Here is a 26,957-nt window from a genome sequence, read left to right as displayed (position 1 = left end):
CGTTACACAATTTAGAATGATCTTTTTAAAGTGATATACTTTTCTCCTAATGCAACAGTATTTCAAAAAGTATTTCAGCAGCTCTATTAGATACACTAAAAGCTGACTGAAAATTATCCATAAACCAAATTTCAGAGTTGTATGTCAAAATAGGTCTTATAAGAGTATCAAATAATTCACAAGACGAATTAGTGGGAACAAAATTTAAATTGGACGTTTGTTTTTCTCAAAACAAAATAAAACTTTATTATCTTTTTTACACAGGTCTTCAGTAGTTTTTGTGAAATTCCACTATAGTTAATAATATTCCATAGAAATTTCCTTAACTCCAATCAAAAATTTATAATTGAACAAGAGGGGTGGAGATTGTTTATAAATATTCTGAAAAGCTAGAATTTTAGTCTTGTTTGTATTTACACTCAACTGGGCAAACCAGGAGTAAACCATATATAAAACAAATAACAAACACATTATATTCAGTTATAAAAGTGTCTTTATGTATAGTTTATTAGCTTCTGAATGATTTTCATGATATAAAATATTAATACAAGTTCTCTTTTATTGCAAACATAATTTAATAAATTAATCAATTTTATAAATGCATTGCATAAGGAAATAAATTCAGCACTATGGTAAATAAGTAATAAGGGCACTATATGTAAAATGAAGAGAATACAATATTTTATATATAAATAAAAAGTTACAAAACATAATCATCTTAACAAAGTCACAATTTACAATATTTCACTTCATTGTTCAGTTCAACTTGAGAAGATGGGATGCTGCGTCAGAGTAATGTACCACGTTGAAGAGTCCTTGTTGGTATCGTTCTTTCAGTAGTTGGAGTCTGGTGTCTATTACTCTGTATCGTCGCCTTTTTGGTGGGCGGGCTCCTCCTGCTGCATACTGGATAATGTTGCATTCTGTTAGTGCCTGTGTCTTCTTCAGTAGTTCAATGATCTCGTAGATGTTGAGGTGGGCATGTTTGAGTCTCTTCTTAAGTTTGTTGTGCCATCCTTCCAGGTGATTTATGGTGCGGGGTCCTTCTGTGTAATAGTGGTTCCATAGAAAGCAGTGGTTTTCAACCCAAAACTCTGTCACGTAATCTGTAAATGAAGTTGTAGCGGGTATGTTTTCAGCTTCTCCAATGTCTTCTAAAGAGTTTAGAGTGATGTCTTGCAGGAGTAGTAGGTTGGTAGTTGCTCAACAATCTGTCTGGTGTCGTCGTCGTTCCATTCTGGGGTGCGTAGTTTGACAAGTTCTTCCTCATAGATCGCTTGTATTGGAGTAACTTCATTCTTGGCTCGTTGTGTCATAGTCTGCATTATCTTTATAACCTCTATCTTAGATTGGTTGGCTTGATGGTTGTGTGGTGGACCAATTTTGACTAAATGATCCTCATGAGTGTTAACTGTTGAAGGGCAGGCTGTAACAGTACATCGCCAGTAAACTCTGTTGTTTCTTTTGTTTTTCACTCTGTAACGATGACCTCCTAAGACCAAACTGTCTCTACCAAACTTATTCTGTACATACTGAAGTGGTTGAACTTGTGCATTTGCCATACTTGGTTTGAATGATTTGAAAGTTGTACAATTTCATATTTATAATACTATCATTCAGGAGAAGTGCTCACAAAAAAGTCAGACGATATTAACAGCTTGGGTGCATTGTAAAAAAAATGATTAAAAATTTAGCAATCATACTTATTAAATATAAGATATTTTATTGTTATTTTTTATAACAACAAGCTAGCTTGGATGCAGATTACTGTTCAAATTGTGTCATACTTATAGCTTGGCTACTGAACAGCTAGTTGCATTGATATCTAGTTGTTAGCATTTATAATTGGATATTCTTTATATAAAATTTCAGAACAGTGTGTTTTGTTTAATTTTAAAATTTCAAAAAAGTAGGTTAAATTTACATAAAAAGTTATTCAAATGATATTTTTTCTTATAAATCTTTAGTTTCATTCTTTTAATTTTACTTTTTTTTCTGAATGAGCCAATATGTTTTTGGGGATAAAATACATTTTCGTGCCAAATATATATAAAATATAGAAAAAATCTTCACATTTTCTTTGATTTAATAGCAGAATATTATATTCTTTTTAAATTTTACAGGTAAAATAAAAGGTAAAAAATATGACTATAATTCAGAAATAAACTATAATTGTTAAAACAACAATTCACCCTATGTTTACATATGCATGTAATTAAAAGTGGGCAAACCAGGATGACACCCATTTAATGCCATAATTATTTAGTTTGTCTAACGCGTTTTGAAGCCCCTGGTGTGTCTCAGACAGTAACACTAAATCATCTTCGTAACTGAGAGTTTCGATACTCAAAATACAGGAACTGGAGGGTTACAAATTTCACCAAAAACTGAATGCAAATCAGTAATATAACAATAAAAACTATAGGCTCACAAGAGCCTGTGTCGCTCACCTGACTCTTCTTGGTTTTTGGAAATCATATGAAAAAAAAAGATAAAAATCATAACAGATAGTTATAATAATCTTTGAGACCAAATTTGATTTAATATTGCTATCTTTGCCTTCATTCCATTCAATGGTTCTCCAAAAGAAGACATTTGTATGTATTTCCCATATGGTCATATGTTAAATTAACTCCCCCGCTGGCGGCCATCTTGAATGATGGATCGGCTACAAACTAACAAAACTTGGTCTATACCTCATAATGAACATACATGCCATATGTGGTTCTATTCCATTCAGAGGTTCTCTGAGAACAGCTCATTTTGGTTTTTTGGGCCAGGTGAGCTAAAAAGTAGAACGTAAACTGTCCCCTTGTCTTACACCTCTAATGATTGTGAAAAAAGTGTTCAGTACTAATCTTCAGCGCGGACTGTGATAAGCTATAAATATTTATCAAAATAGTATGAAATTTCACACCAACACCATCATTTATCAATTTGTTACAGACCATTATGCTAAATAGAGTCAAAAGTACCACGCAAGCGTTTTTAAAATAAATATGCTATCAGACGTTCTATGATTTGAACGAAATCCAAATTGATGACTGGAGAACCTATACTCATAATGCTTTATTAATTAGTCTTTTATTTAAATAGAGCTATATAATTCTGATAGACAGTTTAAAATAGAAATACCTCTATAATTGCATATGTCTTCGTTATCTCCAGACTTGTGGATTAAAACAATAAAAGCTTTCCTTCAGCTGGTGGGATAAATACCAGCTGATAAAATAAGATTATAAAATTATCTTCCGTTTCGCACTTTTGTGATGAACATGGATCACCTGTTTTATTTTACTAGGGTTCATCTTATTTCTTTTATCAAGCTGAAACATTGTTATACGAACTCGTTATGTTTGAAAGTTGAACAGTTGTCTACTTTGGGTTTTGTTTTGTTTACATTGCTATGGATATTCATAATATTTAGAATCAGTAACAGACCGGTCATGGTTAGCATACCCGGAAATATTCCGATCGGTAGTCGTAAACATAAGGGCCGTCATTCAAACGTTTTAGCATTAAGGGTTAGGTAATTATAAACACTCATATGAATAAGACATATGGTATCGTCCAAATTAAATGGTATGGTCCAAAACCTTAGTATATAAGCTGATGTGCTGTCAGAACAAGGGTCGCTTGATGGATAATCCAGACGCCTTAAAGAAGGGAAAAGGTAATTATTTACACTTTATAAAAGAATTAATAGAATCTGAATAAGAATCTATCTGCGTACCTGAATAAGGTTGCAGGAGTATTAAAGTTGTATTTACGCACCGGGTAATAGGTGCATAGGCGACTGTGCGGAAATACGTGCACTGGTTAGGCAGTGCACAGGCTGAATAAGCCAGATAGTGCACAGGATAGCGGTGCACAGGATAGTAGCGCATAGGTAGACATTAGCAAGGTTTGGAATAGTGCACAGGTTAGCACTGGTTGTTGCTTAACACAAGGTCTGTTCAAAGACAGCAACACGTCCCACAAATTGTTATTGTGTGTCAGAGGCAAAAGTTAACAAATTAAAGATAAAAATATAAGAAACGGTGCAGCTTCCAATATCCAGGGGTAAACTTTGGTACGATACCCAGAAGTCACTACCCCGAGTACGTGACATAATTTTGGTGGCAGCGGTGGGATATTGGCAAGTGCACCTATACTTGATTAAACATGGACGATTTACAACAGCATATAAGTACGTTAGAGGAAGATGTAAAGCAAAAGATAGAAAAGTTGAGACAAACTCAAAATCCTAGGTTTTTGACACCACAACACTCTACCCCAAAAGAACAACATAGAAACCTGACAGATTCTGGTATTGCTAAGACGAGGCGCACGGATTTCGGCTATGTCAAAGAGCGCACAGTCCAAACACAGCTTCAACGAGCTGATGATGCACCAACATTGTTTGGACCTTACGTAAGTGAGCACGAACAGGGAGCCCGCTCTAAGCAAGGGCATTACAAAACAACTAGCGCAACGCCCGGCACCAGTAGCGGAGGTTCAGTGGAGATTTCTCCTATCTTAAGACCTAGCCAAAGGAATGCAAAACAGGCTGTCAATAACCAGGAAAAAGTACGCACGCCTGGAAAGAATACGAGAAGAGAAATCAAACTGGCCAATTATGATGGGTCTGGCGAGTGGGTTGATTTTAAATCGCACTTTGAAGCATGTGCTATCATCAATAACTGGGACGAATATGAACAGGGGCTTTACCTTGCCGCTGCCCTTCGCGGGCACGCACAGAGTGTCTTCAGCGATTTACCAACTGATAAGAAAATGAATTATGAGACCTTAGTTAAATCATTAGAAGAGCGATTTGCTCCTCCAAATCAGACCGAACTTTACAGAGTTCAGTTGAAGGAGACACGCCAGCGCGCAAGTGAAACCTTGCCAGAACTAGGACAAACTATACGGAGATTAGTTAACAGAGCATACCCACTAGCACCCACTGAAGTAAAAGAAACATTATCAAAGGATTATTTCTTAGATGCATTGCACGATAGTGAGATGAGGATAAAAATTAAACAATCCAGACCGCAAAACTTAAACCAAGCAATCTGTTTAGCTGTCGAACTTGAGGCGTTCTACAAAGCAGAGAAAAGACAAGATTTTGTAAAACCTCAGATGCGGGCTACGCATGCAGATAATATTACAGAAGAATTATCTAAGGACGATAAGTTTACAGAAATGATGGATTCGTTTACTAAGCAATTAGAATCACTTCGAATGGAGTTAAATGAATTTAAAAACAGCGGACAAAGAAACACTACCGATCCGGAATGGAAACGGAATCAGCAATGTTACAATTGCGGTAAATATGGACATTTTAAGCGAGAATGTAGGCTACGAAAGCAAGGTGGCAACGGGAACGGTCAATACAGGAACCACGAGAATGGCTCTGCAAGGCCAGTACATTCTCGAACAAGAAGACAGCGGAGAAAACAAATCAAGCTCAATGTTCAAAATAACTCGACGAAAGAAGCAGGGGCATATATAGACGTAGCTATAGGAAATATAAAAGCCAGTTTTCTCGTTGACACAGGCGCAACTGTCACTCTTATATCAAATAAACTATTCAATAGTTTGAGAAAAGAAGAGATGCCAAACCTCAATCAAGTGGTTCAAACTATTATGTCAGCAAACGGCTCTGAACTAAACGTTACGGGAAAAGGTGAATTTCACATCTGGATTGATCATAACGTATATTTAGCAGAGGCAGTAGTAGCGGATCTTGCTTTAGATGGCATAATTGGTTTAGATTTTCTCAAGAAAAATAGATGTCTGATTAATTTACAAGAAGAACATATGGTTTGCAATAACCAGGTGATACCACTGAACTTCACTGGACAGCTTGGTTGCTATAGAGTGTCTGTAGTTGAAGATACATGCATACAGCCAGGCACAGAAGCTTTGGTCCGGGGTCACATTAACGAATATCCGTCAACAAAGAATGAAGTAGGCTTAGGAATCATTGAACCCTGTGACAAATTTGTAGCAAAGGACAGTGCCTTAATGGCAAGAACTTTAGTTAAAGCCTCAGAAACCGTACCACTGCGCTTTATGAATGTATCGAATGTAGTGAAGATAATAAGAGCTGGGACAATTGTAGGAAATATAAGCCCTATCCAGGACGTGATAAGCGACGACAAAAATCTTACTGATATACATAAGGATCAGAACCTAAGAATTGAATTGCAAAAATTACTGAGTAATTGCAGCGAAAATCTTAGCCAGGAGCAAAAACGTGGAGTTGAAAATCTTCTCAATGAATACAAAGATCTTTTTGCAGCATCCGACAGGGACTTAGGTAGAACTAATTTGGTGCGCCACACCATAGATACAGGAAATAATGCACCAGTAAAACAACCGCCTCGCCGCACCCCCATTCATATGCGAGAGGAAGTCGATAGACATATCGATGACATGCTTGAACGCTGAGTAATTGAGCCAGCCGACGGTCCATGGTCGTCTGGGATAGTACTGGTAAAGAAAAAGGATGGTACTACACGCTTTTGCGTTGATTATCGCAAGGTCAACGATTTAACAGTAAAAGACGCATATCCATTACCCCGCATCGACGACTCATTGGAGCAATTGTCCGGAAATAAATGGTTCTCTACTTTAGACCTTTGTTCGGGATACTGGCAGGTGGAAATGGCAGAGAAAGATCGCCCGAAAACTGCATTTGCCAGCCGAAGGGGACTGTTTCAATTTCGACAGATGCCATTCGGCCTTGCCTGTGCACCAGCAACCTTTGAAAGATTAATGGAGAGAGTATTGGCGGGACTGCAGTGGAGTATATGTCTAGTTTATCTGGACGATATAATTGTGGTTGGAAAATCGTTTGAGGAAATGCTCGAAAATCTGCGATCGGTTTTTGATCGACTAAAGGGAGCTGGCCTTAAGCTCAAACCCAAGAAGTGAACACTATTTTCAAAGAAAGTTAACTTTCTTGGACATGTCGTCACTGAGGAAGGTGTAGCCACGGATCCAGAAAAGATAAAGAGCATAAAGGATTGGCCCATTCCAGTTGATGCGAGCGAATTACGTTCATTCTTGGGTCTCTGTGGATATTACCGGAGGTACATAGAACATTTTGCAAAAATCGCCAAATGTCTCCATCAACTAACAGAAAAAGGACGAAAGTACTTATGGACAGAAGAATGTCAGGAAGCTTTTCAAGCCTTGAAAGGAAAACTAACTAAAGCACCCATTCTTGCACATCCAGACTTATCTAGACCATTCATCCTAGACACTGACGCAAGTAATAACGCTATCGGAGCTGTGCTATCACAGGAAATTGATGGTAAAGAGAGAGTCATTGCTTTTGGAAACAGAACATTATCAAAAACAGAACGGAAATATTGTGTCACTAGAAAGGAACTCTTATCAGTAGTACACTTCGTCAAAAGTTTTCGTCATTTTCTGTATGGCCGAGCATTCATCGTTCGAACGGACCACAGCTCATTGCAATGGTTGTTAAACTTCAAAAACGCAGAAGGACAATTAGCAAGATGGCTTGAAGTGTTGAGTACATATGACATGAAAATTAAACACAGGCCAGGAAGTCAGCACCAGAATGCAGACGCGTTAAGTAGGATACCTTGTAGACAGTGTGGATATAGCTCTGATTGGAAGGCACAACAACTTGTACAGACAGTGTCATCAAAGCCCGATGAATGTGAAAGAGACAAGGAGGACGACACAGAAATATCCCTCAAACATCTTCAAGACAATGACAAAAATTTGCAAATTGTAAGACAATGGGTACAAGATGGGCACAAGCCTAACTTGAAAAATCTAGGAGAGTACAATTATGTTATTAAAAGCTTATGGTCGCAGTTTGATGACCTGAAGATTCAGGATGGAGTACTTTGCAAAGTGCACAGAGACAACAACAAAAGCAGAGTGATAGTGCCCCTTACAGAAAGACGTCGAATACTTCAGCAGTGCCATGATAACAAGACGTCAGGCCACCTTGGCATCAAGAAAACGCAATCTAGAATCAAAGATAGGTTCTACTGGCCTGGTGTACGACATGACATAGTAGCCTATATAGCCGGTTGTGAAATCTGTGCCAAGAGAAAAGGTCCGAATAAACGGCAAAGGGCTCCTATGCAGTTGCAAAAATCGGGTTACCCAATGGAAAGAATTGCTATGGATATATTGGGAGAACTACCCGAAACCGAGAGAGGGCACAAGTATATCCTAGTCATTAGCGATTATTACAGCAAATGGACGGAAAGCTTTTCAATGCCTAACATGCTTGCATCAACTGTAGCCAATATATTAGTAGCAGAGGTTATTACGCGTTTCGGCGTGCCTACTGTAGTTCACTCTGACCAAGGCTCGCAGTTTGAGAGCGAATTATTTCAGGAAATGTGTCACTTATTACAGATAGACAAGACTAGAACCACACCCTACCATCCGCAGTGTGACGGAATGGTAGAGAGATTTAATGGAACATTAGCCAAAATGTTGACGGCTTATGTTGACGAACACCATTCGAATTGGGATTGTTTATTGCCCTACGTTATGATGGCATATAGATCAGCTCAACATGAGACCACAGGATGTACGCCTAATCGCATGATGTTAGGTCGCGAAGTTGCTACACCTGTGGACCTCATGTACGATGTACCTGATTATTTAAAGAAAATTCCACAAAACAGATGGGCATGGGAACTTCAAGAACGAATGGAAGAAGCTCACCACTTTGTTAGAAAACACGTAGGACAGGAAATGGTGCGTCAGAAAAAGTATTATGACAAACAGTTAAACTGGTGCAAATTTAGGAAAGACGACCAAGTATATGTATTCTTTCCCATTCGAAAAGCTGGTCATTCTCCAAAATTCACATCTTACTGGCGTGGTCCTTTTCGAGTTCTTAAAGAATACTCGGATGTTAACTATCTCATTAACTGTGGTAGGCGTGGCCGACCACAGGTCATACATGTAGATAGAATGAGGTTGTGCAAGGGCCAACTACTGAGAGGAGAAACGGAGAGGAACGAAAATAATGATGATGCTTTTGTGCCGGAAAGTGTGTTGCCTGAAATTTTCAATGAGGAGCTTGATAGTACTGACAACATTGTTGATCAGAGTGATTCAAGGGATGAATCAGTATACACAGGGCGTCCACGCAGGGTTACCAAACAGCCGACATGGCTTCATGATTTTGTTCGATAATTTGGATCTCATTGTTGTATATATATTCCTATCATGTATATAAATATAAAAAAAGTAGTAATGGAAAAGTGAAGGAATCGCTATCTAAATGTTATTTTGTTGTATATTTTTAATATGTATGTCCGTCGGATGGGGACGTTAAATCCGAGGTCCCGTGTTCAAGGAGTACCACGCTTTGTGCACGCTAAAGATCCCTCTCAACAAGCTCATTGAGTGGTCCATAAGTGGCCGGTTGTTAGGCAAAATTATTTCATACCGGTTTTGGCTTTGATATTTTCAGTGGTTTTCAAATGTAACATTTGGCTTGTTGGTTTTAAAGGTTAAAAATTGGTGGCTCTAAAATATGTCAGCATACATGTTTCAAATAAAGATGTAAAACGATGTAAGGGTACTTATGATTAAGTTGACGTGTTTAAGTTGATGTCCATGTTTAACGTTTCCTCCAGTGTAAAGACAATAGTATACAGTTGAGTGGGAATCTTGTCATGTCGGGTAGATCATGCATCTACGAGTTGTTCTAGTGGTTAGCTACTGAAGAAGTAACGGTTATAATTGTGGTTTTTTAAATGGCATGGCTCGAGGCAATACCCGGATAGAGTTTGGGACTGAAAAATGTCCACTTGATGTAGATGTGCTCAATTGATTTCGATAAATGCGGGGACGCATTTCCTGGAGGCGTGGGTAATGTGATGAACATGGATCACCTGTTTTATTTTACTAGGGTTCATCTTATTTCTTTTATCAAGCTGAAACATTGTTATACGAACTCGTTATGTTTGAAAGTTGAACAGTTGTCTACTTTGGGTTTTGTTTTGTTTACATTGCTATGGATATTCATAATATTTAGAATCAGTAACAGACCGGTCATGGTTAGCATACCCGGAAATATTCCGATCGGTAGTCGTAAACATAAGGGCCGTCATTCAAACGTTTTAGCATTAAGGGTTAGGTAATTATAAACACTCATATGAATAAGACATATGGTATCGTCCAAATTAAATGGTATGGTCCAAAACCTTAGTATATAAGCTGATGTGCTGTCAGAACAAGGGTCGCTTGATGGATAATCCAGACGCCTTAAAGAAGGGAAAAGGTAATTATTTACACTTTATAAAAGAATTAATAGAATCTGAATAAGAATCTATCTGCGTACCTGAATAAGGTTGCAGGAGTATTAAAGTTGTATTTACGCACCGGGTAATAGGTGCATAGGCGACTGTGCGGAAATACGTGCACTGGTTAGGCAGTGCACAGGCTGAATAAGCCAGATAGTGCACAGGATAGCGGTGCACAGGATAGTAGCGCATAGGTAGACATTAGCAAGGTTTGGAATAGTGCACAGGTTAGCACTGGTTGTTGCTTAACACAAGGTCTGTTCAAAGACAGCAACACGTCCCACAAATTGTTATTGTGTGTCAGAGGCAAAAGTTAACAAATTAAAGATAAAAATATAAGAAACGGTGCAGCTTCCAATATCCAGGGGTAAACTTTGGTACGATACCCAGAAGTCACTACCCCGAGTACGTGACACTTTTACCACCTTTCTTCACCCCTTTTACTTTTTATCATTTGGTGAAAAAAACTTCACATATTTATCATATGATATATTCATATAATAAAAGACACGTTTAAAACTCTTGACTTGCTTTATTCAGTCCTATTTAATAAATAGTTACGACCATCATAATTTTACGTTACGACCATCATCAACATTTTTGTTGTTTTATTTACGACCATCATGCTCGAATTTTTGAATGACTATTTTACAAAAATTGAAATGTTTTTATGTATCAAATTTGGTTTAAATATCCACGCACCAACGATTAGAATGTGTGAGACAAGCGGTTTAGCTCAAATTAACCTTTTACTGAACGAAAATCGTAACTCGAATAATTCAAGCCCTTTCCGTGTCCGATTTTCTCATGTAGCCTTCGTAGATCAGCGGAATATAACGACTGAATTATTCGGGTTACGAAATCGGAAAAGAAAACTGACCTCCAGAGTTGTCTCCCATTTTCGGATGGTTACGACCATCCGCTTACCACCAGTGAATTTAGTACGCCAGACGCGCGTTTCGTCTACATAAGACTCATCAGTGACGCTCATATCAAAATATTTATAAAGCCAAACAAGTACAAAGTTGAAGAGCATCATCGAGATAAGCTTATATAATTTACACTAGACGAGTGCTTCGTCTACAAAAAGCTCATCAACGTCGCTAGAATAATACAAATGTCTATCCTGTAATGCATGCATCACCCGTAATGCGAGTGCACGCTTAGTCCAAATATCACATTCGAACATCTGACACGATCGGTACCATTTGAGATCAGACGACTGTTTACTTTATCTAAAGATAAAAGACCGCAAAAAGGAGTTGATTGAATAAAACATGTGTCGTTGCGTGCAGAGTAATTGTCCATTATCTAAATCGGCATACATTGAGCCGAAAATAAAGATTCCACGAAATTAGTCTTACGTATAATTCTTATGTAGTTTTCGTTCATTTGCAAGAAAGCTCTAATTTGAGCAGATACGTTACCGGAGATATTTGAACGCCCCGCGATGGAGTAGAGGGTATGATACTGCTGAGAATTGTGAATTTGACAATTGGAATAATGGGAAAACATCACGTTGGTCTTAGTTTCTAGTTTGGTATCATAAAGCTGTGTCAATATTGAGGAAAAAATTAGTTACGATGTAGACCTTCTACTTTGTGTAATATTCTTTATAATAAATTCACTGGGATATAATAAAAATAAAAAAAACTTCGAAGGCATGGGTTCATCTCCCCAACTAGGAACTAATGATTTAATTGCTTCCTTGTAAGCAGTAACCATCTATAAATGAAAATCATGATAGGAAAGGGAATGAAAAAAAGAGAATGAAAAAAACTATTTATTACAACCATAAATGACGACAACACCTTTCTGTACGTAATCTGAGAACATTAGAATAAGCTGTGAATAATCACCAGTACTCCAAACTTTATTGATAGCAACCTTTCAAGACATTCAATATCATATCATTGAGTACTTAAGGAGCCTTTTAACCCAAAAAAAAAAAAAAAAAAACATAAAATAAATGGCCATATCTATCTTAGGTCAACTTTGGTTATGAAGTTGAAACCTCACTTTCTTTATAATTTAAAACTATAACAATGAAACATATAGCAAAGATATGTTATATCGTTTCAGTATCAAAGCACTGACTAATGTAACAGATGATAACCTTGCATACTCGGAGACCACTTACAACGATATTGAATTAGGCATAAATATTAAAATACACGAAGCAGCTTAATGACCCGAGTAATAAATAAAACCGTGAAAACTTTAGGTTATATTAGTTATTTCAGCTACTCTTATAGGACAATGCAAAATCAATAACAAAGTAATTGACACCGTTATCAGGTAGGAATATTCTTTACTTTAGTTAGGACGGTAGGAAATTATGATGAGTTTCCACTTTGAACCCTTTTATTCGTCCATTCTTTACAATGATTATATTGGCTCATGAACTAAAAAATAAAGTTGGTAACTAAAAAGGAAAAAAAATGGTCGAATGAAAGATTATTAAAATTTATTTTTTCCTATATCACGGTGGGTATGGTTGTCCTGCGAGAGAACGTACTGTGCTGGTGATTTGGTCCTGTCAGGTGCTGGTGGGTCCTGATTCTGTGCTGGTGGGTTTGTTTACATTGTATCAGAACGGCAATAAAACGACTGTTTTGTTGCTTAATTTTTCTCTGATGCGTCATAAGTACTATGCAAAGTATATTACAACAATATTATATTGCAAAAGTCGTACAAGTTCGTTAAACGGAATTGTCCTGACGCTGTGCTGGTGATAAGAAAAACGGTCCTGGTACTGTGCTCCAATGTCCTGGTTCTGTGCCTTTATATTTTAGTTAAAACAAGCATATATTCAAGATCATTGATGCTGCATTGTTATTGACTAATTAACTGTTGTCTGCTTTCTTGAAATTGACATTGTTGTGAATCTGTTTACTGTTATTATGAGAGAAAAAATACACCTATTTTTTTATTATTTTTTTTAAATTAACTGTAATTTTATTTATTGGCCTGTTGATGGAACCCTTCTTGCCCCTTTTAAGATAAGAAAATATGTTAACGATTTTCGGGATTACGATCATTTTGCAAGATTACCAAAATACGTTGTAATTTATACAATACTTATATAATGCAGATGATGTGGTATGTTTGTTGTCAATGGAAAAATTTCCATAAGAAACCAAAGAAAGTATGTGTTAACAACCATACGTCATCGTACGACCTTCAACAATAACCGATAAAATAAACATGTAAAAGGTTTTGCATAAAAATGGATAGCAAAAATATCGAACAAAGGACTTACTGAGCGTTTGAATCATATGTCTTTAGCAGCTTTAAACACATTTGTTTGTGAACAATTGAGTGCTGACTATAAGAATGACAATAGTATTGCGGGTTTGCTGGTTTTGGGGTTTTTTTTTTTCGGGGGATGTTTTAAGCTTGGAATAGTTTCCCGTAAGATTTAAAAGTTGTATTTTAAAAGAAAAATGTATCTTATAGCTATTAAGAATCACTTGCTGTATCTGTAAGATATTTTCAACATTTTTTTTTGTCTGAAGGGTTATCAGGTATTTTTTTTTCGAAAACCTAGTACACACTAACAAAACTAAGATTTCTTAGCTTTTTCATTTCAAAATTCCAAAATAGCTTGTTAGCTAAACCGTGAGGTCATTGTTAGGTAAGGTAAAGTACCCTCCTTTCGAAGTAGCCTGGTCCTACAGACAGAAAGATGTGTCATTTGTCTGACTAGTCTACTCTTAAAGTAGGGTAGTTTACATAACTTACAATGACTTTTCTGTTCAGCAAGCAAGATAACCAAAGTAATCCCTTTGTCTACACACTCATTGAAATTGGCTGTAATATTGCAAAAGTTCAAGCGATTGGGGCAAACTTACCGAGTAAAAAAAATCAAAATGTCTATCTTCCTTGCACATTTTAGAAAATTCAGATCAGATAACGAAACTGGGTCCAGCAACATTTATAAGCAATTTAAGATTTTGACCCTCACAGTTTCCATTCACCACAAATATTCTCGTTACAACGAATCATTTAAATACAAAAATACGAGTTGCAGCCTTTGGTTATCTATTTTAAAATAATTGTATACGGATAAAGTTATGAAAGGCAGCAGGGTCACCTGGGTGAGGAGTCCATGTCATCTGAAATAAATGCTAAGCATATATCTAGATAGCGACAGATAACCATGACATTAAAAAACTCTCTTCTTTTCGATTTTTTTCGAACAAATTGACACATAAAATGAATTATATAGTATTGTGGAATTTTTAACTTGTGTTCAATTCATTGGTTACACCTTTTACTAGAATAACAATCCTGTCAAGTATGAGCTGGGTAAAATATTTCAGAAAAGAAGATGGAAATGTGAAAGTTTCAGTGCGTCAGGTGCAACAGCATACGAACAGCTAACATGCCTCGTCAGGGTGGAAGCTAAAAAGTCCACGGAAATTTGATTTAAAACCTTTATTCGTTCCAACAAAGTTAATGATATTTTGTTGAGGATTTAACCATCTACGACAACAAGATTTTTTTTTTAGAATTTACAGCTCTTCTATATATACATGCAAAGCAAACCTTGATTAAATTGCTTGCTATGATTGTTTGGATGGTTGTAAACGACAGGTAAGTAGTATGTTTACTATATACTAGAATTTGTTTGGACAATAAACATTAACTTCAATTCCTGTCAGTTTGTATTTGTCCAATCAAATCCCAGTATGTATTGAAACTCCGCCTACCTATTGTTTGAAAATATCCTTGTAGCAAACATAGCAAGCAAGTCAATCAAAGTTATTTTTTGCATGCTTTTAAAGAAGAGTTTTACTATATAATGCAAAGAAGCGTTTAAGTCTTTCGCCAAAAAATACTATCAATTTTGTTTTGTCCTATGTAAACTTCCGTACCATTTCCTTCCATTCATGATCATTAAATTGAACTGTAAAATATTTCTTGGTACCTTCTTAATTCCTTTATAAGTCTTATGTAAACATAATTATGAAAATAACTATTGTGAGCACAAGATTCACTGTACACTTTTAATTATAGTTCTGCTTAATCAAACATTAAAATGTGAACTTAAGTTTTGAGACTTTTTTAATCGACACGATTGGGATTTTTGCATATGAGAACATGGTTTATCTATTAGTTGAAAATGCGGCTTTGAACTAGCTTTCAGTACCTGTGAGCATTTGTTGTTCAATAATGTGTGTCTTTGTGTTATTATTTTTGTGATAAATTGTTGTGTTGCTACACCACTGTAACAATGAAGGAGGAAATGGGGGGGGGGGGGGTAGGGGGGAGGGGTTGAGTAAGTGGGGAGGGGTATGCGGAGCGCTAACAAACATGTCTATGCAGCATGGGCTTTGATCATTGTTGAAGCATCAATGTAAGGGGCATTTAATATCTTAATAAAACTATTTTTATTTCAGATAGTATATATTGTTATCTGATATTGGACGAAAGAGGTTGCCCTGTTATGTAATTGTGTAATACAAGTAACGATCATTTGAAAACACATATTAAACAGCCAAATGGATGCACAAGAGCTAAAATAGGAGTCATAGATCCTATTGACAATAATTATCTGCCCAATTTTATTGATTTTGTAACATTTGTTTCAAATATGAGCAACTTCTTATCCAAAATCACCAGCACCGTATCAGGACCCACCAGCACAATGACAGGACTCACCAGCACAGTATCAGGACATGAATAAATTGAAAAAATGCTAAATTTTAATAAATTGCAATGTTTTTTTCACAAAATAGTTTTGTCGTGTGGATTGCGGTATAGAAAGCGGACTCTATGAGCATTTTTGTTTTATTTTTTCAGTTCGAGATTTTCTGAAAATGAGCATTTTTGTGTTACGCTTACTGAAACAGTTTAGAGGGTCAACTTTTTAATGGTTTACATATGAACCCATAAGAAGCAAAATTGAAAAATCTCAACTGTTTTCTTCTATTTTTTATGAGTGAAAACGTCAAAAATCATCATTTTCGTCTTTGTTTACATTTTTTCATTGATCACCAGCACCCGTCAGGACCGAATCACCAGCACAGAACATTCTCTCGCAGGAAAACCATACCCACCGTGTATATATGAGATCAAAATTTCTTAAATTAACACAAATATTAAATGCTTTCATTGAAGATTTTCTTCAATAATGCTTCAAAAGTGGCTTATCCGTATGGTCTTTGCAATTGTAATAACCATGCAATTGATCGTTTTTCTCTTCCAACTTTAACAAAAATATTTTCGAAGAATCGTTGTATTCAGAGACAGAGTTGGCTTTCAGATCATTAAATGTTGAATATTTGTGGACTGTTTGTATGAATATTTCTGATTTCCCAAAATATGCGTAAAATGTATTTTTTTTAAGATCACAAAATACAAATTAATACATGAGTTGCGTATATATAAAGCCACACTGCTTTTGTTTTCATTCAGGCTTCAAAGTATAACAAATTCCAATTTAAATTTCAGTTGTTTAATAAAATAAATTACATGTAAGCTATCAACGATATAGTTTTGTTTACATAAGATAAGTTTCTAATAAATCCATCATAAAATTTGAGCATTATTATTCATTTGAACACCGTCAAACTGAATATCTAAAAGTATTTAAAACATCAATTTAGGCAAATGATTACAATTCACTTTAAAGACGCCATTTATAAAGTAGCTAACTCTTGTTGGAATGGTTGGCTGACTTTAAAGAACCATTCCTGTTTTTCCGTGAATTCGTCGTCGTCTGTTGCTTCCGGTCCTGGTGTCAAATCTTCTACAAAGTAGCTACTCTGCAATCGAACAGATCTAAAGTTCTTTAAGAATTCTAATCGTTTAGGTGCGGTCATTTGATCATAGAATTTCCAAAATGAAGCCGGTTTAACTGACACTCCAGATACTGGACGTTTTCGTACAACAACACATTCCCCACCATTATTTGTCGTTTTCATTCTTGCAGGAATCTTCTCACCGATTTGAAAATCTTTTCGAATTGTAAATTTACCAATTACCTGCAGTTCCTTTACAATCCATAATGATCGGTTATTCATTGAAGCCCATCGTTTGACCGTTTTAGTACCTTTCTTTAATTCTGTTTGACTGACAGTCATATCTTGTATAAAGTCATCGATATTTATGTTTCCGGAAACAACTCTGTCTAAAATAGATCCGATATTTGCTCCTTGATATTTCCCCTTTTCCGAAAATATATTAGAAATTGAATCTTGTGGAAAGTAAATGTCAGTTGGCAGAAGTGCTACAATATTTGACATGATCTCTTCCGTCTTCTATATATCAAAACGAAAGTGGAAATCCAATATATTCAAATTTAGAAACCTTTAACGGATATTATCACTTAATAAATAACATATATTTAAAACAGGATGTAAAACATATAAAACATGGTCACATGTATCCTATATTTATACGATTTCTCCAGATAGAGTATAGCTAGTCACTTAAACGGGAAATTAGTATGAAGATGGTTAATTTGACAGGAACCTGTACCCATGCATTAGTATGACGCGGAATAAGGGTCATAAACATCGAATTAAGCATAAGCTAAATTCAATTTAGCATAAGCTGAATTCATTTTTGCATAAGCTAAAATCAATTTAGCATATGCTGAATTGTTTAGCTTATACATAAATGTTGGCGCGGAATGAAGGTCATAAATATTAAAATTAAAGTATATTTTAGCATATACTTAATGAATTTAGCTTATGCTAAAATGATTTAAGCATATGCTAAATTCGATGTTTATGACCCTAACTCCGCGTCATACATTAGTATGCCGTTTTCTTCATGTTTATAAATATTTTATTTGATTAATTACTTATGTTGTGCCTTCGATTGTCTTTGATGTTTTCAGTATTAGGATTTTTATTTTAAAAAAATATCAACGCTTTACCTTATACCTTACTGGTCCTGAATGTGGAGCAGGAACCGTTAACCATTTTAAAGCACATACCTTTGTACTTGTTTGGTTTTATAACTATTTCGATCTGAGCGTTACTGATGAGTCTTATGTAGACGAAACGCGCGTCTGGCATATTAAATTATAATTCTGATACCTTTAATAACTATTTACACCACTGGGTCGATGCCAATGCTGGTGGACGTTTCTACCCCGAGGATATCACCAGCCCAATAGTCAGCACTTTGGTGTTGACATGAATATTAATTTTATGGTCATTTTTACTTCCTGTTTACAAAACTTTGAATTTTTCGAAAAACTAAGGATTTTCTTATCCCAGACATAGATTACTGTAGCCGTATTTGACTCAACTTTTCGGAATTTTGTATCATCAATACTCTTCAACTTTGTACTTGTCTGGCTTTATAACTATTTTGATCTGAGCGTCACTGATGAGTCTTATGTAGACGAAACGCGTGTCTGGCGTATTAAATTATTATCCTGGTACCTTTGATAACTTTTTATCCCGGGTTTAAGAAGGATTCGCGCTGCTCAGTATTTACTTTTTTATATATATGATATTTTTTGCTATTAGTCCTTTCATCGCTTTATTATTGCCCATTGTGTTGTCCGTATTTATTGGACTCATGAATGTGGAATTCCCACTTGGTATGTTATCTCCCCTTTTTTCATAAGAATGCTGCATTATGATTGGTTAATAGAGAATTTATTTATGAATTTACGTTTGTCTAGTAATGCACACCGTTCATATCTCAAGTCAACGCTGTGGTAAAAACAGGAGATTAGGCCGTTTTTACTCTGTATGCCGTGGAATTTTGCAAATACGAATACGCTAATTTATCGTTCACAGAGACCCTGAATCAGGTGTGCTTTTTTATTATGCAGCTGTTCTATTTAACGCTTCCGTAGCAAAAGAAAAAATGGAAGATACCAGATATATATTACGAAAGCAAACTAACAACCCAGCGTAAAAATAGGAAAACGACGAAAAGACTAACCGCAGTCTACAAAACAAAACATAGATCAAAGAACAACACGAACCTGACCAAATAAATCGGTGGTGATCTCAGGTGCTCTGAAAGGGTAAAACATTCTGCTCCACATGTGGCATCGTGTTGCTTATGCAGGTACATGTACTAGGTCGGTGATGAGTTTCGTTTGGTGATGTCGCTCTCGAGGCTTATCGTCCTGAGTTTATTAGGCAACAGTTGTTAGTAGAAATTAAATCGAGTTAAATCGCGGTAAAGATTAATAAAAATATGAAGATGTTGTATGATTGTCAATGAGACAGCTCTCAACAATAGACCAAAATGACAAAAAAAAAAATAACAATTATAGGTCACCGTACGGCATTCAACAATGAGCATAGCCCATACCGCTTAGTAAGCTATAAAACGAAGGTCCTGAAATGACAATGTAAAACAATTCAAACGATAATAACGGCCTTATTTAGAATCCATTACATAAATCAGCAATAATTGTAATTGGCTATAATTGTTGCATGCTTAAAGAAAAGTATATTGACTCCGGTACTTATACCCTAGGTTTGGCTATAATTGCTGCATGCTTAAAGAACAGTATATTGACTCCGGTACTTACCCTAAGTTTGGCTATAATTGTTATATATGCTAAAAAAAAAACACTATATTGACTCCGGTACTTACCCCAGGTTTGACTATAATTCTTGCATGCTTAAAGAACAGTATATTGACTCCGGTACTTACCCCAGGTTTGACTATAATTCTTGCATGCTTAAAGAACAGTATATTGACTCCAGTACTTACCCTAGGTTTGGCTATAATTGTTGTATGCTTAAAGAACAGTACATTGACTCCGGTACTTACCCTAGGTTTGGCTATAATTGTTGTATGCTTAAAGAACAGTACATTGACTCCGGTACTTACCTTAGGTTTGGCTATAATTGTTGCATGCTTAAAGAACAGTATATTGACTCCTCTACTTACCCTAGGTTTGGCTATTATTGTTGTATGCTTAAAGAACAGTACATTGACTCCTGTACTTGCCCTAGGTTTGGCTATAATTGTTGCATGCTTAAAGAACAGTATATTGACTCCTGTACTTACCCTAGGTTTGGCTATAATTGTTGTATGCTTAAAGAACAGTACATTGACTCCTGTACTTACCCTAGGTTTGGCTATAATTGTTGTATGCTTAAAGAACAGTATATTGACTCCGGTACTTACCCTATGTTTGGCTATTATTGTTGATGCTTAATGAACAGTTTATTGACTCCGGTACTTACCCTAGGTTTGGCTATAATTGTTGCATGCTTAAAGAACAATATATTGACTCCGGTACTTACCCTAGATTTGGCTATAATTGCTGTATGCTTAAAAAACAGTATATTTACTCCGGTATTTACCCTAGGTTTGGCTATAATTGTTGTATGCTTAAAGAACAGTATATTTACTCCGGTATTTACCCTAGGTTTGGCTATAATTGTTGTATGCTTAAAGAACAGTATATTGACTCCGTACTTACCCTAGGTTTGGCTATTATTGTTGTATGCTTTAAGAACAGTATATTGACTCCGGTACTTACCCTAGGTTTGGCTATAATTGTTGTATGCTTAAAGAACGGTATATTGACTCCGGTACTTACCCTAGGTACAAAGATATTCATAAAGAGACAATCTTCGTTGGAAAACTGGAAGTTTGGTTTATGTGTACTCAAATAAAACCAGAAGGCTTGTGGACAGGCAGGTGGCACTCTAGTAGTATTTTTTATGCCGTCCCATTGTGTTGGATCTGTAGGTCTCTTAAATTAAAATGCAAATAAGAAATAAAAAGTAGAAGATCATGACAGCTTTTATAAAATTAGAGAATTATCAATACTACCGATAAACATATATAAGATACCAGGATTAAATTGTGCTGCGCAAGGCGCGCGTTTCGTCTATGAAAGATTGTTCAGCGACGCTCGAATCAAAAGACGTTTAAACATTTCAAATTAACTACAAGATTGAAAAGCATTGAGAACTAAAATTCCAAAATGAGTTGCCAAATACAACTAAGATAGTATTACTGTTCTCAATTTCTTGACATGAAAATATCGATTTTTCCAGTTTAAAAGATAAAATCATTTTTTTAGTCATATCCCATGCTTTAGTCGTCTTTGAAATAAATACATGATTAAAGAGGGGGGCAAGGGGGGTCCCAATAACAGCAAAACAGCAAATTGATTTGGCTCATAACAGATAACAAGGAATTAAAATGGACGAAAACAGATAACAGTAAATGAAATATTAAAATAATTCGGTCTTTGACAAATCAGTATTTCTTATTACGGATATAATCCTTTGTAATGCATTCCATTTTTTATGACTATGTTTTTAGTATTAATTTATGTATCTAGAATGTGTTTAAATTACTACTCAATATATCATATTATTGTATAGTAATATAATATTTCCAACAGAAAGTAACCAAAAGTTAGCGTGCAATAAATTCTCTTATTGCACTAGTGCAATAAATCTTCAAAATTCATGACGTCATCAATGACAAAATCTTAGTTTAAACCAATTTTTACTTTCAAATATTATATTGCTATACAATAAAAGGGTTATTGCATGAATATTGGGGAATATTGTCCCTCGTAGAACATATATTGCAAAAATCAAAAGCACCAATTATAAGCATGCAATTTATCAAGTACTTCGAACGAATTTTGACACTCTAAAAGCAATTTATTCCACTATTTTCAAAGGCCTTATTTGAACAATTTTTTATCAGCTGAGGTTTTTGATTGTACCAAGTGTACTAGTAAGTAGAATACATAGTTTTATAGTAGGGAAACAATGGCTTGAAACGAAATAAATCTTTGTTTGTAATGAGTTATGTGCAGCTTCGGACCCAAGTACATGGTTGGAACTTTCATTGTACAATGCATTTGGTTCTGCTTTGAAAAGAATCACAGAGCTGAGTCTATGTACCATATTATATAAAAGGTTAAGTGGTTGTTAGGACCTAGTCCTTAATTGAGATCCTTGTCAGATATTCTTGGCCATATGTTTTCCTTTTTGTCATATTAAGAATTGTTTTAATTTAATATGCTCGTACGGAAAACAAGGAACATTATTCTCATACAAAAAATTAAGATAATTCTAAATACACATTCATAAAAAAAAATGGAATTTATTACAAAGGATAATCATAAGATATACTTGAATTGACCTGGACCTCACTTCTGTGATGGGTATATGTTAATGGAATCCTTCTCTGAATACGGGACAAACATATTAGTAGTGGTAGACCCCAATGGCCAATGATCTTCAATTTATACCGAATATTGACTGTCAAAAAAAGTGCTAACATTCCAATTTTCAATAACAGTAAACAGCAAATACATTATCACAATAACATGCAGATAGCAAAAAAACTAAAAGCCCAATAACAGCTAACAAAGAATAAGACAATAACAGTTAACAGCAAATATATTTTCAAAATAACAGATAACAAAAAATTAAATTGCCCCATAACAGCATAACAGTTAAACCCCTTGCCCCCTTCCCCCCCCCCCCCATTAAACATAATAATTAATTTCGTATGAAAAATGTTAACTGTCAGTGCAAAACTTGATTGATGTTTTATTGACGATTGAAACACATCTTCCTTTATTCTTAATCAATGTTTTGATCACTTATAAAGAATAACAGTCAATGGTTCACAACTTCAGCACAACAAAAGTCTGAAAAAATAGGGGAAATATGTATTTTATTAGTAAAACCAAATAACAGCGTTAATGTTCACAACACAACTGTTTTATGGCTTGAACTTCGTCCAATTACTCATTTTTTTTTGAGGATTGCAATGCTCAATCGGCAGTATGTTTAACTTAAGAAAAACTAATACATTCCATTGAAAATAAAATCAAGTACTCTAGTAAAGATTGAGGCATAGAGCAAAACTTTCGCGATGTCCCAAAACGCCAGTTTTGGTTAAATACCAAAATTCAAAGAATTCATAATTTTAGCCTACATTCATTTTTTATTGTCAAGATGTTTGTCTGGCCACAAGAAGTTTTAATCAATAGATGAATTTCTGTCGATCGCGGTCCTCGCAAAACTTAATTGTTTTGTGGAAAATAAAGGCAACAGTAGTATACCGCTGTTCGAAAAACTCACGTACTTTATTTAAGGGCCGCTTCATAAGTGAACATATAAAGTCACATGTACTTTTGACTATAACCGAAAAGTTGAGGAAAGTTCGATGACTTTAAGAATCAGAGTGTAAAAAAAGTATACATTACGAGGATTTCAAATATTATAATTGTTTACAAGTACAGTGTTCTCTCCTTATGTAACTCCTCTAAAACATTGCAATGAGTGCTTCTTTACTTAATGATAGTAATTGCTTCCAGGTCACTTTCCAAAAAGTACAAATGTATGTAGTTTTCAAAATAAATATAATTCAGCATATGGAGACTATCGTAGTTTATAACGGTTATTTAACGATACATCGTAACGATTTTTGCTTTTACATAAAATTGCATATGCATTTAAAAGCGTAATGCGGTTTTTATACTCATTTCAATTATTACTGGTAAAATTCATTAGCCTGTTCAACCAAGCATTTATAAGAAATACCAGAAATAAAAGCAAAATCATTTCCTACAAAACGTGTGTTCCACGCATTCACTTTTGAATCGATAATTTAAGACAAGTACTTACTGCACATGTACATTGTAGGTAGTAAATAAGTTTACGTAATAGTTTCTCCTGTAACATTTCCACTTTAGTTTGTGTATAATAACGTGTCTAAGCAAAAGTCTATGTAAAACAATTTATTTTAATGGCATTAAAAACAACAATTATTCAATTTATCACATAAAAACAAACCTACCTTAAAACGAAGTGCTTTTATGGGTGGCGCTACATATGGTACACCAAGGAATTCTTCTACTTCTGTGCCCGGAAGTCGAGTTGTCACTCTCCCGCGAATTTTACCATATTTTGTATTACGTATCGGATTATTGTCTAGTCCAGAGCACAAAACTAATGCTGAAAGGATAATAGTAATAGCATGCATCATTGTAGTCTGAATATTGAGGCTACACGTGCAGTACTGTTTACATTATTTCTTCATAAGTCGCCTTTTGTTGTTGGATAAGATATGAAAATTAGTTGAATCGATAAGCCATTTCCCTTTGCTTTAACACAAAATTAGCATGAGTTATCTGATAGTAAATCGTGGCTTAACTTTTCTGTAGATTCTTTGGATTGAAGAGGGCATATGGCTGTCATTCACAAGTGAGCATTATTGTTCCATGCAGTTCATTTACATCAAAATTATAAGTAAATCTGATATAAGATTGAGAAATGATATACACTGATAAACATGTTGAACGGAAACTAATTAAGTCAAGTGATTTCATGTTTTTATCGTTATGTTTCGACGTTAGTTTAAAATGTAATGTGTCTTTTGACTTCTGAACGACGTACTTTAAAGAAGATAGATGTGTCACCTGTTAGCCATATTGCAGTAGAGAACCTATTGATTTTACCCTTAATTGCTAATGAATCTTTGCGTAAGTATCTTCAAGTTGTAAACAGTGAAAGTCACAAGTCACGGCATACCTCATTTCTTCTTCCAATTACCCATCATAAAATGTTAAGTAATCTTGTGGAAACACAATTTCATTTTTCGAAAATTACTGCCACCAATACAGTTTAGAATGACAAAACGGTATCAAATGACAATTTTCCCGCACCTGATGAGCATTTCGACAATTAATGTTTCTTTCGTATTGCTCGAGGCCAAAATATTTGAAAATCAAAAGCTTATTAAAAACACGAAGAGCTATAAACCAAAAAGGACCAAATAAAATAGACAAAGTTGGGCAAGGAATCAGAGCTTTGCGTGAGGGAGATACATTCTTTTATTTAAAAAAAGTATTTTTCATGTCAGACAGTATTGTCTTGACGTTTTGTCATGCCAGCTGTACAAAAGTAACATTATCTCTCCTTTTCTATTTTTAATATCGGCTTTTGCTACGAGAGAGTCTGTATGACATACCTGACATGGTATTTAACATTCCACACAAAGGACATTGTTTTGTTTGATTCGTGTACTAGTTAACCTAAATATAACTTTGTAAACTTTCACTCTTTTTATTCTCTGGTGATATAATGTATCCTGTAAAAATAAGGTTATATATTAAATTCTCGATATTCTGTTTATTATTTACTCATCATTCTTGTATAGTTTCGCTCTCACTCCATATGGAATTTACTGACCCCATACATATCGTACAAGGTCACTAGCGCACTATGTAACTAATTATATTCGTTTATGCTTGAATATATAACAAATTGCAGATAATATCATTAAAAGGAAAAAGGTTGATTAACATATAAATAAAAACGATATTTTTAAATTTCCAAACTCCAATACCTTGAGATTTGAATTGAAAGTCTACCTTAACTATCGGGTTAACTCAGCAATTCCAGCATGTCCCCATACTTTGATTTATATAATATCCTCCTTTATATTCTTTCCTGATAGGACAAAGAAAGGTCGCATCATTGTAAAAACCCTTTGTTCTTGTTATCACGTAATGAATAATATAATATAAAAAAAAAAAGAATGATTGCCAATGAGACAACTCTCCACAAGAGACCAAAATGACACAGAAATTAACAACTATAGAACACCGTACGGCCTTCAACAATGAGCAAAGCCCATACCGTATAGTCAGCTATAAAAGGCACCGAAATGACAATATAAAACAATTCAAACGAGAAAACTAACGGTCTTATTTATGTATAAAAAATGAACGAAAAACAAATATGTAACAGTCTACTTTTGTGCATAGTATGTGTTCACTAAAAGGTTTAAGATGTCACGGTTTTCTAGCATTGATGTAGTAAGTTTTCTTTCGGAATAGGTTTCACAATTTGTCATGCTATGGCCTTTTATAACATACAATACGGTAATAGGATTGCTCATTTTCGAAGACTTTACAGTGTTCTATTATAATTGTCTATTTCCACGTTCTTTGTTCTCTGGTGAACAGGTGTCAAATTGACAAGCATTGAATTTTGTACTACAAAAATGTCGGGTTGAGGGGAGTTCAGCACTGGTATCTGCATTGCTAAAAAAGGAAGGGGCATAGGTAACTACTATTGTTTGTTATAAATAATAAATTGAGATTGATTGATTGATTGATTGATAGTTGCTTTACGCATTAGTACAAAAAAGCCGACAAGTGCAAGATGAAAACCATGTGAAAGACAGCTTTCTTGGATCGAATATATTTTCAAAATCGATACTATGGATAAAACTAAATATTTCGATATTTTAATCCAACATGATGTTTCATGTAGGAGTATATTATCAGATCCGTACTGAAGTTATAATCTGTAGGCATGCTATCTTTTACACTTGGGAACTAATCAAAAACCAATAAAATGTTACTGGTAATGGTATTTAACCTTTATGTTTCAATAATACACTATGACATATATCATAAAACGTATTTTGGTTTTGAATATTTGAAATATCTTTCACTATTTTTTTCTTCTCTAAGATACAATTTTATGACACGTAAATCAAAAGATTTCCAGATGTTCACCGTAAATGTTTCATTTCCTAAATATGATAAATTATCTAGTGATAAAATTCCAATCCACTGATGAAATTGAATGCCATTTTGAGTTGATCTTTAACGTAATGGTTTATTTGACTATGAAAATGACTTAAACACATTTCTAAACATAT

At 34.9% G+C, this 26,957-nt stretch overlaps 1 protein-coding gene across 1 annotated transcript in view; it reads right to left on the bottom strand.

Moving 5' to 3' along the window:
* Positions 1-24,418, bottom strand: part of LOC143054618 (cholinesterase-like) — a 45,047-nt gene extending 20,629 nt beyond the window's left edge. Inside the window, exons 1-2 of the mRNA XM_076227635.1 lie at positions 24,081-24,418; positions 20,842-20,997 (exon numbers count right to left, since the gene is read on the bottom strand). Coding sequence (XP_076083750.1) covers positions 20,842-20,997; positions 24,081-24,269 — 345 coding nt within the window. The 5' untranslated portion in view covers positions 24,270-24,418. The remainder of the gene's footprint in view (positions 1-20,841; positions 20,998-24,080) is intronic.
* Positions 24,419-26,957: the final 2,539 nt, after the last annotated feature.

This window comes from Mytilus galloprovincialis, chromosome 1 (assembly GCF_965363235.1).
Source record: "Mytilus galloprovincialis chromosome 1, xbMytGall1.hap1.1, whole genome shotgun sequence".
Taxonomy (NCBI): domain Eukaryota; kingdom Metazoa; phylum Mollusca; class Bivalvia; order Mytilida; family Mytilidae; genus Mytilus; species Mytilus galloprovincialis.
Note: the sequence above shows the minus strand (reverse complement) of the source record. Positions and strands in the feature narration are given on the sequence as shown.